General features: G+C 45.7%; 1 protein-coding gene across 1 annotated transcript; it reads right to left on the bottom strand.

Moving 5' to 3' along the window:
* Positions 1-7,521: 7,521 nt before the first annotated feature.
* On the bottom strand, positions 7,522-16,811 carry LOC145418571 (AN1-type zinc finger protein 4-like). Its single transcript, XM_080286939.1, has 5 exons — positions 16,745-16,811; positions 15,357-15,558; positions 14,402-14,545; positions 12,537-12,657; positions 7,522-9,320 (listed from the first exon to the last, which is right to left on the bottom strand). The coding sequence occupies exons 2-5, from the start codon at positions 15,500-15,502 to the stop codon at positions 7,926-7,928; spliced, it is 1,806 nt and encodes a 601-aa protein (XP_080143065.1). The 5' UTR covers positions 15,503-15,558; positions 16,745-16,811; the 3' UTR covers positions 7,522-7,925.
* Between the last annotated feature and the right edge of the window lie 1,545 nt (positions 16,812-18,356).

Genomic DNA, 18,356 nt, shown 5'->3' with positions numbered 1-18,356 from the left:
CGTATTTGCAGTCTGTATTTATAATAAATGTTATGTCTAGGTTTGCTCTAAGTGTCTGTGGATCGTTAGACTTTCTGAGCGCGCGTGCTCAAGCCGTCCACGTGTGGCTACCTTTACCTGATTTATGTATATCGCGATCACCACTCGCCAGGGACACAGCAGGAAAACATAAGGAAATTTGTCACAATGAATGTAGTGGAATAAAAACGAAAGAATGGCTTCACCTCAACACGGATTGTAAACACCGGCACTGAACATTCGATTGTTCCAAAATTTTACCCAATTAGATTTAATTATCCTAGACTGTTCTAATTATAATAGAGATGAATTACAAATGGGAGAAGGTTGATGAACTTTTGTACTTATAGTCTCGGAAAATCAGAATACTCTAACAAGACAACAGAAAACGGATTCCAAGCTAAGGCTAACCATAACAAAGGCCCTTCCACTGTGTTACTCCCAGCTCTGTATTTTTCATTTGATTTAGCATTTCTCATCATAGTTACAATATTCATTGTTGTCGTTGTTATTGTTCCTGCTGATGCTTCCGGGTTTCTCTGTCTGAGCATACCTGCCGACCACAGGTAAGCATGTGCTTCTGTAGGGCCATCCTACAGGTACGGCGCAGTACATACACTGTGTATGTGACCAACGCCCCCTTGTGGTAGACAGCTCCTCGCCAGGGTCGAATAAGGATACTTCCTACAGCGAGGTGCAGGGTAATATGACGAGGTTTGGCTCTTGGGTGGACGTCACAGCTGCTTCACCCAGGGTGCACAGCACCGCTGCATGTAGGCTTCTCGTCAGCCCGTTTTTATAGAGTTACCATGTAACAGGTAATACTTTATCACGTTTGTGCCAGAATATCTCACTTTGTTTTGTGATATTTATTGGTTGGCCATCGACCACATTGGTCACCAGTGTTGGGGTTTGTGCCGAATGGCGAATAAAGAATCGAAATATATAAGTACCGCACATAGTCTTATATGGCCAGCCAGGCCACAAACTTACCGGCCACGAATTTCGCTCGTTTTTAATGCCTTCAGCTGCAGGGCGTCACAGCTACTTTATTTGAATGGTTGGTTTAGTGCCTTTATTCTAATCTGACAACATCCCCAGCACCTTTCAGCTCAGTGGATGGTCAGTTATTGTCAGAATGGAGGGATGATTTGACTGGTAACCAAGGAGACTCATGCCGTTACTGGCCACTAATCTGGGAACAGAAGGTGTGAACCCCAAGCCATGATGAGTCCGTCTGAGTAACCATGTAATGTCGTTCTTAGCCACGACCTGTCTCGGCTGACCCAAGTTACCCCCAGTGTTAACTCAGCTGCGACCCAATTCGGAGCCATGATAAGGCCAACCCACGTCCATTTGCGAGCAGAATAGGAAGGCAGAACCAAACGCAGGTGATGAGAACCGCCCCATAGAAAGCAGTATCCATTCCTGTTAGAATTACGTGTCATGAGCGTCCCCTTAATTGATTGAAAAGAGATATAGTACTGTTGTCAGATAGGTAGTGGAGAAAAAGAGGCGTGACTACATGGATATATCGAGTAGCTAAAGGTGGAGGAGGGTCTAGTCTCACCTCCAGCCATCTCCACGGGAGTGGAGGGAGAGGTGGTGGAGTGATACACGTCACAACTACGTCACGTAAAACCTTCCCCTGTCCGAATGTCTACTCGGCTCTTGCCAGCTTCGCCTTCAAAGCCAAGAGTAAACTCCTTAATGAAACACACTTGGCAGTGCACTGTAGTGCCATAAATTAGGGGACGGTGTCAAACAAGCTGTGCCAAAATGTCATATTGATCCAACTGTTTGTTTAGAACATATTTGTGAAAAACGATGCCTCATTGGGTCTGAAATGGATGGTAGTACTACTCCTACTCCTTCTAGTACTACCACTACTACTACTACTACTGCTGCTGCTACTACTACTACTACTATTACTACTACTACTACTACTACTACTACATGCATGTTTACAGTCGATTTCCGTTACTTGGACTTGTGTTTTCCAGGAGAGACAAGGAGAGGAGAGGGCCAGGCCTTCCCATGCGCCTTGTTCCCCCTCCAAAAAGCAAATCTAAACTACGGGAGAAAAATTATCATAGGTTATACTTTGTGGAGGATGAGCAAGGAATATTTTGTGGAGGATGAACGAGGGAGGAGAGTGTATAAAGTCCCCGTCCTCGTCCCTCCTCCTGCAGAAAAAAATCTTAGGACTGGAATTGTAAATATATTCCTGTATCGCAGCCATGGATTACAATACCTGTGTTGTTTTGGTGATGAGGAAGGTAAGGGGGTCAGTATTAAGGGGGAAGAGGTGCTAGGGAGCCAAACAAATCGCTAAGGAAGAGGTGCTAGGGAGCCAAACAAATCGCTAAGGAAGAGGTGCTAGGGAGCCAAACAAATCGCTAAGGAAGAGGTGCTAGGGAGCCAAACAAATCGCTAAGGAAGAGGTGCTAGGGAGCCAAATAAATCGCTACGGAAGAGGTGCTAATGAAGGAAATATATCGCTAAAGAAGAGGTGCTAGGGAGCCAAATAAATCGCTAAGGAAGAGGCGCTAGGGAGCCAAATAAATCGCTAGAGGTGTTAGGGAGCAAAATAAATCGCTAAGTTAAAGGTGCTAGGGAGCCAAATAAATCGCTAAGGATGAGGTGCTAGGGAGCTAAATCGCTAAGGAAGAGGTGCTCATGTCACTCCAGCTGAATAAAATCGTCTGAATTTAGCAGGAAGAGGAGTACTAGAGTTACCCCGGCCATGTAAGGGTTAAGTCGCATGTTGGAGGGTATTAAGAGACAGGGTGAGGAAGATTTTTTTTCATTTTGAAGGAATACAATATCAGTCTAACTACAGTGAGCGTCAGAAGTTTGGTATTCGTCTCTCTCACTACACATCAGCTGACCAATTTTTTACTCTCTCTCTCTCTCTCTCTCACACACACACACACACACACACACACACACACACACACACACACACACACACACAAAGGGATGAAACATAAAGAAGGGAATGGGAAAGAAAACGAGAATTGTTGATAGAAAACGTAAACCCGGTAGACAGGCACTGGGTAGTATTTCAGCTCTGAACACCTTTTACTCTGTGATTCATTTTGCATCATACTCCCTTAATATTCCTTTTCTTATATATATCGTAGACGTAATTTGCTTTAGTGAAATATAAGGGATACGTAGGTGTACTAGGCAAAATAAATCGCAAATGAGAAAGGGTAACGAAAGCTCCTAAACTAACGTGAAAGTAATTTAACACACCCGTACTGTAGTGTGGTGTAGTGGCCTTAGTGTGGTATTGTGTCGTGTAGTGAAATTAAGTGTAGTACTGTGTAGTGTACTGTAGTATAGTGCAATTCAGTGTGGTGTGGTGTTTAGTAGTGTGGTGTGGTGTGGCGTGGTGTGGTGTAGTGAAATTTAGTATGGTGTTTAGTGGTTGGTAGGAAGAGTGACATTACAGTGAAGGAAGAGTAGGTTGTTGTGAGTTGTTAATGGTATCTTTGTGAGTGGTTTGTGAGTTGTAGTGTTGGTCAGTGAGAGAGAGAGAGAGAGAGAGAGAGAGGATTACTGCACCCTTTCCCTACGATGACCTATCTCTACCATACCATCGACTAACACACGATTTAAGACACACAGGGATATGCAGTGGTGAAAGGGGGGCAGCCTGTCCACTCCACAGACGTCTCTCTCAGTCTTACTCGCTTTCAGGCCACTTCACTGATCTTAGGAGGGGTATTTGGCACTGGAGGGGTTGGACACAGCCTTCAGTACACCCCTTCAGTGCTACAGATCGGCCTGAAGTTGAGTGAAATCGTCTGAAAATAGCTAGAACATGAATTACATCACAGGATACGAAAATTAATGTAGACTTTACCCAACCCCTCCAGGTGGTTCTCTCTCTCTCTCTCTCTCTCTCTCTCTCTCTCTCTCTCTCAGCTGAATAAAGAGACGTCCCCGGGCTCAAAGGGTTAAGATTAGAGAGCTGGATGGTGAATGTAAAAATGGAAGATAAGAGATAAAACTGATAGAACATGAAACTGATAGCGTAAGAGGGTGATTGATTGGCGCTCTCTCTCTCTCTGTCTCTCTCTCTCTCTCATGTAGAATATTGGTGAGTGTTTAGACAGGAACGTTTATTTCTCTCTCTCTCTCTCTCTCTCTCTCTCTCTCTCTCTCTCTCTCTCTCTCTCTCTCTCCATAATACATTGTTACTGAAAGACACTTGACGTTCTTCTAAGCATATCCAAGACTCATTACTCAGCTTGTTATCTGAACGTGAACCCAGTGGACTGCAGGCTGAAGTTCCCCTCCCCTTGCAGTCCACCATCCTCTCTTCGGGGGATAGGGGGGGAGCTGAGACTTTTTACAGCCGGGCAGCTCCACCCCTTAGTCATATCAGTGCCACCACGTGAAGGCGCCCCTCTCCACCACCACCCATTATCTTATAGGTAAATAAAAAAAGAAAGAAAAAAAAAAGATACTGCAATAAATTAAAACCCATTTGGAGGAGACATGGGAGGGGTAGCACCTTTTCCTTAGCGATTTATTTTGCTTATTACACCTTAATATTCTAGGGTCACACTTTATCTTTTGTATCATCGACATAGCATCAGTAACACACTAAATGATACTCAGGTGCCATGTGCGGAATAAATCGCCTAGGAACGGGTGTTAGAGAATCTCCAAATCCCCTTAAGTAACCCCGTAAATCCTGATACTCCTATACTACAACCTTATCTTGACTACAACGAACTGGGGTCTGAGCTTCGTATCTTGCCTATATACAGGGTGGGCCATTACTATCTATCTATTGCCAGACACCTTAATCCCGTAAGGGGTGGCCACAAACAAATCGCCTCCATGTCGCCCTGTCCCCCGCCATTTCATTGCCATTACGCAGTCCAATTTTCGTGTGTTGTGGGTACGGGTTAGCGTTAGCAGTGCCTACCCTGCATCGTTTTCTCCTCTCTCTCTCTCTCTCTCGTGGGGAAAGGTAATCTAATTTTGCCTCAGTTTTAGCTTCAAAAGGCTTTCCCCTCACATCACTCACCTCTCTCTCTCTCTCTCTCTCTCTCTCTCTCTGTAATTCTTCACCTCCATGGCTGACTCTTTGTAACCTTAACTTGGCCCAGATTTTCGTTCTTACACAGCTTTATTTCACATAGCTAAGTGGCAGAAAAAAGAACGCATTATTTTACGGTTCTAAATCCCTTCCACGGCCCTTCTTCGTGACAGGCACCATTATTTACAACTCGGCGAAGGTGGAGATGGCAATTTTAGACAGAGTTAAAAATGAGAGTAATTTCATCAAGTAATGTAAAAATCTGCACTACCCACACCAGCAGACTGAGCCGTTCCCCTGACACACAGAACAGTAGGGCACAATTTCCAACCAACCCTGTATGTGTGGAGAGCAGAAGGGAAACAGGAGAGATTTGGGGTAGTACTGAAGAGAGGACCGTCTAAGAAGTGTTACCGTTCCCTCAGGATCATCTACACGTGAACCCAGTGGACTGCAGGCTGAAGTTACCCTCCTGCAGTCCACCATTGTCCTTTTGGGGAATAGGGAGGGAGCTGAGAGGCATTTATATAACTGGGTATGCAACCTGGTTATATTACTGCAGTCCACCATTTTCTTTCGAGGGAGTGGAAGGGAGTTGAGGGACACTTGTATAAACGGGCAGTGGAGCCGCCTAGTTATATGAATGCCACCCCGGTAAGGCGACGCACTACTAGGTTAGGCTTGGTTTGGCGGATTGATTGATTGAACGACTGACTGTGACTGATTGATTGATTAGCTGACTGACTGACTGATTGATTGGCTGACTGGCTGATTGATTGGCTGACTGACTGACTGACTGACTGACTGACTGAATGAATGAATGAATGATTGATTGATTGATTGATTGATTGATTTCATTTCTTAAACCCTCTACAGAATGGTCAGCTTAGGTCTAAAGGATGTCATCTTTGTTTTTCATTCTATCTTCAGACGGTTTTATGTAACATGGGAACAACTTTTCAAACTAAGGGGTAAGTTACAGGCTTCACTCACCCTTAGCAGCTTCAGAGCCTCCGTAAACTTAATAAAATCGTCTGTAAGTAGCTACAATAAAGTAAGTCACTGCAGTAAAGGAATTAATATTAGGTCTTATCCCACAGACAGAAAGGATGCGTCCTCTGGGTGCGTTGTATAGTGTTTGCGTATAAAATGACGGTCTTTCCCTGAGTAAGGAGAAGAATAGTAGTAGTAGTAGTAGTAGTAGTAGTAGCAGCAGCACTAGTAGTGGTAGCAGCAGCAGCAACAGTTGTAGTTGCATTAGTAGTGGTGGTAGTAGTAGTAGTAACAGCAGTAGTAGTAACAAAAATGATGGTGGTAATAATAATAATAATAATAATAATAATAATAATAATAAATAAATAAATAAATACTAAACACAAGGACAGTTCTCGCCATTAATTACCAAAAGCAAATAATAATAATAATAATAATAAAAATAATAATAATAATAATAATAACCATAATAACTAAGAAATATATAAATAACATTCTAAAACAAGGACAGTCTTCTCGCCAGTGTTCCCAAAAGTCTAAGTTCTTCGATATCGCTAACGTTTCGAACTGAACTGAGCCGTGCTTGGAAGAGACTGGGTTCCATTGATCCTGAAACACTAGAGAATTACAGGGTAGTCCACACATAGCCCCTTTCAAGCATCCTGTGTACTGGGGAGGGCTTGATTAGTGTTAAAAGTGTCTACCTTGCATTTGTGTTTCTCAGATTTTGGTTCTGTGTGTGTGTGTGTGTGTGTGTGTGTGTGTGTGTGTGTGTGTGTGTGTGTGTGTGTGTGTGTGTGTGTGTGTGTGTGCTTATTTTTACATCCACTTATTGTATGGTTGAGTGGTGTGTGTGTGTGTGTGTGTGTGTGTGTGTGTGTGTGTGTGTGTGTGCAAATGCATCCACTGACTCCATGATTGTGTAGTAATTTCATGAAGTTAAATTGTCCGCAGTCCCCACACCAGCAGACTGAGCCATCCGAACACACAAGACAGAGGAACGTAATTTACAGACCACCCCTTGTAATCTCAGCTCGTTGTGCGTCTCCCTCTCACCAGTGTTATGCTTCTGTCTCCATGCATCAGTCACGAATATTTTATGTACAGTGACAGTCTGATGGCTTGTGAATAGGAAGGATTTATTGTAGGCGGCCTGGGAGGATTCGTGGCAACTCTTCCTTTGCGGTTTATTTTGCCCACTTGATCTTCATATTGTGTGTTACTGATACAATTTAATATCGACACAGTTTGTATCAGTGACGAACAGGATGATATTAAGGTGGTGGTAGTAGTAGTAGTAGTAGGTACAACCCCAGGCACATCTAAACGTGAACCCGATGGACTACTTTCTGAAGTCCCTCTCCTGTAGGTCCACCACCCTCCATTCTGGCATAGGGAGACAATTGAGGGCTGTTAATATAACGGGGCAGTGGAGTTACACAGTTATATCAGTGCCACCACATGAAGGCGTCTCTCTACAGCACCCGGATATCAAGGTGAAACCGGTAAAATAAATCGCTAAGGAAGATGGGCTACGAAATCTCCAAAGCCACTTATGATACAATCCTGAGTGTGAGAGCTAAGTCACCCTGTGCTGTGGCTTACAATGCAAACTGTATAAAGAGAGTAGAGCCTAGATAATGTTTCATCATCACAGTAGCAAAACATTAGTCAACACACTGTACACTTCTCAGGGAAGATATTCACTTAGGACACGTCACCCCAACCACGAGTTTGATTCCTTTGCAGGTCTGTTTCACGTTGGAAAACTATGTATATCTTTGGCATTTCTTAAGGGTCACTTTAATCCCGTGTATGGTTTCTTCACAGTCTGTTTCACAATGGAAAACTATTATATCTTTGGCAATTTGTTAGGGGCAACTAAAGGGTTGGCTAAAGTCAGCAAGTTTCGCCCGGCCGTCCTGTAGTCAAAATTACAAGTGTGAGTCTCTGCGTACCGATGTTGAGCACAGAATATGCCCCCACAGCGACACTCATATGTTGTGGTGACGTTAAGGCGGCGGGAACACTCACCGCATCTGGGACGGCGACGGGTCCTACGGCGCTGGGGGGTGACGGGGGGAAGGTGTGTGGTGCCTCTGCCACTGGAGGGCCGCCGTGTTGTACCCTTACCACTAGAGGGCTTACGTAAGGGTATGGAGCCTTGATCAGGGGTGGTGCGTCGCGATACACCACCCTGGCTACGCATGAGCCCACGTAAGGCATCACGGTGCTCCCTGGACCCTGAGGCGACTAGTGCTCCCCGGCCTGGTGAAGGTGGCGTGCCTCCACGACTGCGCAGTGAAGCCAGGGATACAGACACAGAGCTGGTTCGCTGGCTGCGCGTGAGGGAGTTGTTGGCTCCTGAAAGACTGGCGGTGAGACTGGGGGGCTGTGTATCAGAGGAGGAGCCATTCAGCTGTGAGTTCCGCCCCGGCGGTGTTCCCAAGATGGAGCACAGTTCGCGTAGCTTGTCGTCTGCAGCGCGAAGGTGAATGCGCTCACTCAGGGTACTCTGTTGACTCCCTGAACCTGGCCTTCGCTCCAAGACCTCAGGGGAAGTCTTAGGCCGTTTAGTGGCAGTGTGATGGAACGAGCGAAGGAGGGCCTGGTTGTGGGAGCGATTCAGGCGGTCGTGATCATAACGGAAGGTATGGGCTTGGGTTTCTGGTAGCATGAAGGGCGGCTTAGACACTTCTCTCCTGGGCCATGCTTCGGGACTGTTTTTCGTCTTGTCACTATTTGCTTTACTATGCACTACAATTGACCTGCGATAAGAGTCATAGTTTTTGTTCTGGACCTGAGTAGTGAGGGTTTCCGGAGACTGTGAGGGTGAGTCACCACGTCCCCTGTCCTCATTCACAGCAGAAAGTCGGTTCCCCTGTGGGCGGATACCATCAAGGGGCTTCCTGCGGGTGAAATCCACAGGCACGGGTGGATTGGCCATGGGCAGCTCCTTCAGGGTAGTTCGGGTGAAGCTGGTGCGGGAAAACTCGGACCTTTCCTGCGTACTGGGCCGGGACCCTCGCCCACCCCTCCGGCCAGCGTTACTCAGTCTCCGTGGACTCCGCTGCCTGGGTGTGGCCAAGGGGGTGGTTAAGGGGGTGGGGTGGGGGCGACGTACCACACCCTCTGGAATATCCACTCGCGGTGATGGCAGATCCTCCCCCAAATCCGTCACGGCCTTCATGCTGCTGTTCAGGGACCTTTGTGCTGCTAACTGCATCTTGTTCTTGTCCTTCTTGGTCTGAAATCAACAGCATGATGTTATACAGTATACTGACACTCTATACATATTGTTTACAGACAGTCTAAATAATGTAGTTACGTAGTGTACAGTACAGTACTTTGACGATCTTAATGTAAACTTTACTGAGTCTTAGTAATATATATATATATATATATATATATATATATATATATATATATATATATATATATATATATATATATATATATATATATATATATATATATATTTTTTTCTTTTTTATGTGCTCGACTCTGGGCATAGGCTTCTCAGCCTGCTCCCAAGGCCCAGTAGTCCTCCTACATATCGTACACCTCTACATGTCACCACTTCGGCGCTAACACCCAACGTCCATATTGAATACATGCTAGGGCTGTCTCATACAGGACTGGTGTATTGGTATTAGTGGGGTATTTTTACTTTCCCCAGGCGTCAGTCTTTCATCATTCCACCTGAAATGTACAGTACATTGGCAAGCTAGATACACTTTACTGACACTCTTAACAATATATACTCTGTTCTCTTTAACTGGGCATAAAAGTGTCGTCTCTCCAGCTTAAATGCTGAGCTGTAACTAGAGAAGAACACTGTCTTAACATAGACTTTGTTGACATCACATTGTCCCTGTCCACCAGAAAGTACAAGTGGGGACTGGGAAGTTAGTTCAGTGGTTGTAGATTGCATTCAAATGGCGGACTGGGCCATAACAAACACTGATGGCTTTAATGACTCTAGTGTGTGCTGGAGAGGGACGCCTTCACGTAGTGACAGCGATAAAACTTGGCAGTGGAACTCCGTGATTATACAAACGTCCCTCAGTTTCTTCCCTGCCTTATGGAGGATGGTGCGATGCAAGAGGCAACTGCAGCCAGCAGTCCACCGGGTTCACGTTTCATATACACCTGGGATCACTACTACTACTACTACTACTATTGCTACTATCAGCTCTCGTGTACCCGACAAGGAATTAATCTTAAGCCTTCCTCTTTACTTCAGGCAAAGGACGTCCTTTTATAGGTTAATACTGCTGCCTCCAGACGATTTTATTCAGCTTAGGATATGGAAGCGTTAGATACAACATTTTTTACTATCAGGGGGTCTCCTAGGCTGTGTAAAATCGTCTGGTAAAATATAAATAAACCATAACATTACACTGACAGTCCTTGCTAATCTGTGTCCATAATTTATTCATCTTTTATTTTTGAATTTACGAACCTGCTCTTACGTTTGTGAAATAGAAATGGATTTTGTTAGATATGGTATATGATTGTGAAGTAAAACCTAGCCATTATAGCAGCTTTGTTGTGGTCCCAGGATTATATGAACATTAACCCAATTATGGAGGCGATTTGTTTGTGGCCACCCCGTGCGGGATTGAGGCGTCTGGCAAGAGATAGCTAGAACCCAGTTATTTGCAACCTGAAGCACCATCCTCCTTTCGGGAATAGGGATGCAGTTGAGGGACTTTTGTGTAACCGGGCAGTGAAGCCGTCCAGTCATATTGGTACCATCGTGTGAAGGCGTCCCTCTCCAACACAAGCTTTCCTTATCTGACTACTCTTGTCCATCAACTGAGCTGGAAGGGGCTAGAGATGTTTATTATTTCAGAACAAAATGCACTACAGGCAATGATAAGTCTGCCTGTAATCTCTCACTTACAATGGATTTCCTGTGGTTACCATTTGATTTTACAGGAAAGACGAGGAAGGGAAAGTGCTGAGTGTTGTCATGTCTCCTGGTCCTCCTATCTATCAATCTATCTGTCTATTGCCAGAAGCCTTAATCCCGTAAGGGGTGGCCACAAACATATCGCCTCCATGTCGCCCTGTCCCCCGCCATTTCACTGCCCTCCCCCCAGCTCACACCCTCCTTCTCATATACCTCTCCACTCCATCCCTCCATCTCATCCTTGGCCTCCCCCTCCCTCTCCCCCCCTTCCACCTCACTCACATACACTCTCCTCGTCAGGCTTTCACTCTCCATCCTCTCCACATGACCAAACCACCTCAGTGTGTTCCTCATAACGCTTCATGTCACATCCACATCCACATCCACACCACAACCCTCCTTCATTTCCTCATTTGTCAGTCTGTCTCTCCATGTGACTCCACATGCTCCTCTCAAATAACTCATTTCCACTACTCTCACTCTTGACTTCTGTCCCTCAAACAATGTCCAAGCTTTACTTCCATACGTTGGAGTTGGTATCACAATACTGTCATGCAGTAACTTTTTCACTTCCAAGCTCACTTCCCTGTCTCTTATCATTGCTTTCAAGGAACCAGCAACCTTTCTTCCTTGCTGTACCCTTTCTAGCATTTCACCCTCTAAACTTCCTTCCTCACTCATCACACAACCAAAGTACTTAAACGCACTCACATTTTCCATTTCCTCACCATCCAACCTCACTGTACATACACTGACCGCACTTCTCTCGAAGACCATTACTTCACTTTTCCTTCCTACAAATACCAAATTTTAGTTATGCAAGGGAAATTATTCTAGATTGTATCTATTGTTGTTGTTGTCTTCCTAGTATGTCTGGCCGAGCATACTGGCCACAAGAAAGCAACTGGTTCAGTGGGGCCGTCCTTCAGGTACGGTACACAAGACACATAGTGTGGGGGTGTGGCACCCCTTGTAGAAGACAGCGCCTAACCAGAATCCGACCTGGGTCCTTCCCACGGCGAAGTACAGGGAAATATGAGGAGGTTTGGCTCCTGAGTGGACGCCGCACTTGCCCCACCCTTGATGTGTCACCACGTGTAGGGTCCTCATCAGTGTCAGGTTATATATTATCTGCAGGAACAACAAGAACGGCAGGATACATAATCTTTCCGTGTATCTAGGTCCTTAAGCAATAACGAATTTAAATCACAACAGACACCTGAGGCGCTGACGGGGAGCCCAAATTCAGTGGCGGTGTACACTCTTAATGGTGCAGCAGTGGCGTCCACCCGGGAATCAAATCTCTTATTTCCCTGCACTTCGTCGTGAAAAGGACGCTGTTCCGACCCTGGCGAGGCACTTTCTACCACACGGAGGCGCTGGATCCCTACACGATATATGTACCGAAATGCACCTGTAGGATGGGCCCGCAGAAGTTGTTGCTTACATGTGGTCTACGGGTCTGTTCGGCTAAATAGACCGGGTTTAAGCAACAACAAGAACTCAGTCGTATATATATCCAAGTTCCCATCCCTGCTTCTGTACCTTGTTCCTGAGTCTGAGGTCCTCCATTCGCTGCCTGAGATCCGCGACTCTCTCCCTGGTGCGCGCCTCCTCCTCACTCATCTGTTTATTTGCACCATTCTCGTCGCCCCCGCCCCGCCCGCTGTAAATAAACCACGTATATTAGTACACACACACACACACACACACACACACACACACACACACAGTCAACCTCACTTTATACCACACACGTCAGTACCACACCACACGCCATCTCGGAACTAACACACACACACACACACACACACACACACACACACAGAGTCAACCCCACTTTATACCGCACACGTCAGTACCACACCACAGGCCATCTCGTAACTAACACACACACACACACACACACACACCACAAATCAGCCTCTTCAATACGATCACTTTTCTTTCACCACGAGATTATTTTATTTAAGGACAAACGCTTAATAGTGATGTTAACCCCTTCAGTCCAACTACGTAAATTTCCACCGTATACCAGTTTACAGTTATGCTATAATTGGTTTACGTATATCTCGTACTGAAAGGGTTAGTCTATCCATCTATCTATAGCCCGACGCCCTAATCCCGCAAAGGGTGGCCGCAGACAAAACGCCTCCAAGTCTCTCTGTCACCCACCATTTGACTGCCCTCCCCCCAGTTCACTCCCCCGTCCCTCATATACCTCTCAGCTCGTTAGTTAGTGATGGCTGTTTAATGTGGCCGCAGACAAAACGCCTCCAAATCTCTCTGTCACCCACCATTTGACTGCCCTCCCCCAACTCACTCCCGCCTCCCTCATATACCTCTCAACTCCATGTAGTTGGTGATGGATGTGTAATGAAGGCTGTATCAATCTCCACTTCGAAATGTCTATCCAAAAGTACATTACGTCATCTGCGAGCAATAAATTACCTCATCGGCGTGAATAATTAGCCTTTATGTTGATTACAGACAAGTGGTTCCCGGACTGAAGGCCATTAGTGTATCTCAAAGGGCCGGGGGTAATCACAAGTATACCTGGAGTCACTAGAACAGAAGTTATCAGTGTCCTAAGGCATCGACTGTGAGGAATCTTTGTGTGTGTGTGTGTGTGTGTGTGTGTGTGTGTCAGGAAAGCGGATTTATTCATGTTTTCAATCATCAACTCACAATAACATAATGGATTCCACGTGGACGATAGCCTCTCCTGTGATCTTGTTACTATTCCTCCTCCCAGCAAAAAAAAAACAATCACAGCCATACCACTGAGTTTTAATTCGCTTTTTTTAGTGTTTTTACGTGCTTGCAAATCGTCTGTGTTTTCAATTACTCGAGCTGTTAAGTTTCACATACTCCTCTTCCCAGCAAAATAGCAAACACAGCCATACCACTGTTTTGATTCGTTTTTTTTTTTGGGGGGGGGTTTTACGCGCAGTTTTACGTGCTTGCAAACCGTCTTAAAATTTCACATCCATCCTGCTCATTCGAGGTAGGTGACAGGTGTGGATGGGCACCGGGGATGTTACGATGTTTTGTCCGGGGAGCCACAGAAGACAACAGTTTTAAATACACTTCTCGCCGCAGACCAAGAGGGTGGAATAAACCTCCTTGAAACTGACTTTACAGAGGCAGATATTGTACTTAAATATTCATTGTTCTCTTGAGTACTAAGGAAAAAAAATGATGATGGTGCTGATAAGGCGATAACAGTGACGCTGACAGACGAGAGGGATAAATACTGATGAGGAGGAGGAGAAGGAGGAAGAGGAGAAGGAGAAGGAAGGGGAGGAGGAGGAGGATGTAGGAAGAGGAGGAGGAGAAAGATGATGATGGGCACGATTATGACTGTGATGGTGGTGATGATGACACTTCCAGCACCAAAGCCAGTCCACCTTGTCAGCGAGCCCCAGGATTCATTGAGAGGAGAGTATGAGCCGTCCTGATTTTCCACCACCCTGTACAGGTTGACGTTCTCTCCCTCCTGCAGTACCAGAAGGGTTACCGTTCTCCCTCCAACGCCTTCCCACAGCTCGTCCCTGAAAATAATAATAATAATAATAATAATAATAATACTTTCAATCGACTTGTTTTCATCTCACTGGGCCATTCATACAGCTTACATACTAGGTCATGGTTGCATAAAATTAAGTGAGGCAGGAATGGATCTCCTTGATTACTATTTCAACTAACTTACCCTCTGCATATACCTGGCCATCAACCGAGCTGGAAGGGGTTAGGGATCGTGCCCAGGGTAGGGTAGATGCGTTGTACTTAATATCATCAGTAGAATATGTGGATTACGACTGAGTGACTTATTTACATCAGTATTACCAGTGATGCCTTGTTTAAGTAGATTGTGGTGTGATGGTAGTCGTGAGCTGACCGACTACCACACCACACTAAACCACATACCATACCATCACATCACAACCATACACTACCACAACCACATCACAACCACACAGCACCATACCATACCTTACCACACCACACCACGACCATACACTACCACCCACCTTATCACCCCCACATACCACCATAACGTACCACATCAAACCACGACCATACACAACCACCCACCTTACCACTACTACACACCATACCACACATCACACCACGACCATACACTACCACCCACCTTACCACTACCACACACCATACCACACATCACCATACCATACCACACCACGACCATACACTACCACTGACCATACCACTACCACACACCACCCCACACACCATACCATACCACATCACACCACAACCATACACAACCACCCACCTCTCCACTACCACACACCATACCACATCACACCACCACTATACCACACCACAGCACAGACTTACTTATTAACATCGATATAATCCGTAAAGTCTTGCCACAGTCGGTCGTCTTGTGATGGTAAGCGGCGGGTGTTTACTGGACCCCCCGTCATAGCCAACACCAGCTTAAGCCTCGACCCGTCCACCACCCCCTGCTCCACCAAACACATCTCCTCCGCCAGCTCCCTATCGCCAAGGACTAGGTGTTGGTGGCTGGGTGGAATGCCTGGGGATGGATACGTAAAGGATTAGCAATGGAAACTAAAATGGGTGATACCTCCACTATGTTGTGTGTTGTTTGTGAAGCTTGGGTATGTGAGGGAGGGGGATACACATACATACACACACACACACACACACACACACACACACACACACACACACACACACACACACACACACAGATAGATACAGATTCCTTCCTGTGGGGATGAACAAAAGAGGAAGCTTACAAAACAGCGGGTGTTGAAATCGAGGAGAGGATGCGACAGGTGGTGACAAACGTACCCTTGGGATGTTAGCAGCCAGTGTACATGACTTACTCGCACCATGTTTACAGATGTCGTGGCCAGGCTACATCTTACGTCACGATGATGTAATGTTAATGTTACTGCCATTCATGAACTAAAATCGCAGACAATTTCCTTTAATTTGACGGCTGTTTCATATAAATCCGTTGGAAAAGATTGAAAATGAGAAGGTTATAACAGGGAGTGACTTTCCAACCACCCTGTATTCGAGTACATACCTAGATATATAGATAGATAGACAGATAGATAGCTACATACTGTAGATCAGGGATGGGGAATGTCCGGCCTCCGGGCCGTATAAGGCCCACAAGACCATGTGATCAGGCCCGCGAGTCAATTCATAAATGCAATTTCATAAATCATGAACGAATATATATATAGATAGATAGATAGATAGATAGATTATATATATATATATATATATATATATATATATATGTGTGTGTGTGTGTGTGTATATATGTGTGTGTGTGTGTGTGTGTATGTGTGTGTGTGTATATGTGTGTGTGTGTGTGTATATGTGTGTGTGTGTGTATATATGTGTGTGTGTGTGTGTGTGTGTGTGTGTGTGTGTGTGTGTGTGTGTGTGTGTGTGTGTGTAACGCCACCAAAGAGAAGCAGTTCCAGCCGTCGCATTAGAGATAAATGACAAAAAAATAAATAAAAAAATAAAGAAACGTTGATTTTAAGTTGATAATTTTGTATGGCCCGCGAATGATGTTAAAAATATCCTACTGGCCCTTAACAGGAGAAAGGTTCCCCAGCCCTGCTGTAGGTCATATATTTTCACATGTACCCTGGCACTGTTATTCTTACGTCAGTTCTTCTCGCCTGTGGTTTGGACATAAATATCCTTTGGTGAAGCTGCTGCAATTTCGTTACCTTGTGTCCTAAATAATAGGTCCTTGAGTCCTGCGGGCGTGTCCCACTGAGACACCCTGACCCTGTACGAGCCCCCCAGCAGCGTCTCCACCACCACCTCCAGGGCGTCCTCCTCCTCATCCTCGTCCTCCTCCTCCGCATACTCCCCGTCAGGAGGGTAGGTTGTCTCCAGCGCCTCCGCCTCATCCCCGTCCGTGCCTGAACCAACACTCTGGCTGCTGACATCGTTGTCCTCATCCTCGGACTCAGAGGACTGGCAGGGCGAGGGCTGTGGAAATATATGCGTATAAAGGATACCAACACCAACGCACACTAACTGGCCTAGCTTGGTCAGGTTGTTCGTTTCGTGTCGTTTATAAAAGCTCTAAAATGCTTCCATGCGTCGGCCTTGCTCACCTAATGGCGGCTCTCCATGCTGTTCGATCTCTGACAGCCTCCCTATTTAATCCCTGAGGTCACACTCCATGATCTCGTCCCAGATCTTTTTCAGTCTGCCTCTCACAACCCTACATATAGAAAAATTGTTTCATGGAGAATTAGAACAGTCTCGTCCCTACTCGGCTAATGCTCAGGATACTCAGCGAGGGTCCTGAGTCCTGCCTAAACTGCTGTGCTATATGTGTGTGTATAATTCCTGCATTTGAGCAAGGGGTGTGACAGCAACATTGCCTCTTTATAACTTTTGCCTTCACTTCCACAGCCACCAGACACTAAACAAAGGTAACTAAAATAAAAAGTACTTCACAACACACCAACCCTGATAAATAACTGCCACTGACACTCCACAATCGGAAAAATTAATTGAGCTGGATAGAATTTGTGGCCAAGTGTCCTGCTGCCCTAGAGGAAGATTTTCACACACCGGCACCAATACAACCAGGAAAATCCGTTGCCTGGTTATATACACGTCCCTCTGCTTTGTCCCTATGCCCCGAGAGAGGGATGGTGGACTGCAGGAGAGAGGCAATGTCGCCCTGAGTCCACCGTGATCACATAAAAGCCTGTGCCAAGAAGAGCATCATTATACATACACTACGTACCTGGTGGCTGTCACGTGCCGCCCTTCCTGGCATGCTGATGAGGGGGCTGCGGCTTTGCTCGTCACCCCTGCCGCCACCACCATCTGGCGCAGGTGGACAGCAGGGACAGACGCACCATCATATCCACCAAAACATGCCCCAGTCTAACACATCCACCTTCTCAGCAACACCAGCGTTAATTTCTCCATGGCTGGCTAACACTCTCTAGGGACCATTTTAAAGCGACGGTTGCGAGATGTGGTTTGGGTTTACATATTGGCTGAAGGCGCGAGTTTTTCAGGTAACACTGTATTCTTTATCAGCACCACACCTGCCTCAGTTACCTGCAGATTTCGCTATTCCACAACACCGATTTTACACAGAACAGTAACACCAGCATTCCTCCATAACACCATCGATTGTACATTCTTCATGGCTCATTCCACTTCCCATTCGTGTTCACCAGTCGCTTTTTATCTTTGTTCATCATCAGTTATACATTTTTCATCGTTGTTTACACTTTGTTCAATTAATTTTCACATCCTTCACGGCCCTTTCCTTTTTCTGTTCCTGACCACAATGGTCGCTCTCTC

This window comes from Coenobita brevimanus, chromosome 115 (assembly GCF_032717465.1).
Source record: "Coenobita brevimanus isolate Jiangsu-jjx chromosome 115, ASM3271746v2, whole genome shotgun sequence".
Taxonomy (NCBI): domain Eukaryota; kingdom Metazoa; phylum Arthropoda; class Malacostraca; order Decapoda; family Coenobitidae; genus Coenobita; species Coenobita brevimanus.
This window is presented reverse-complemented; position numbering and strand designations above follow the sequence as displayed.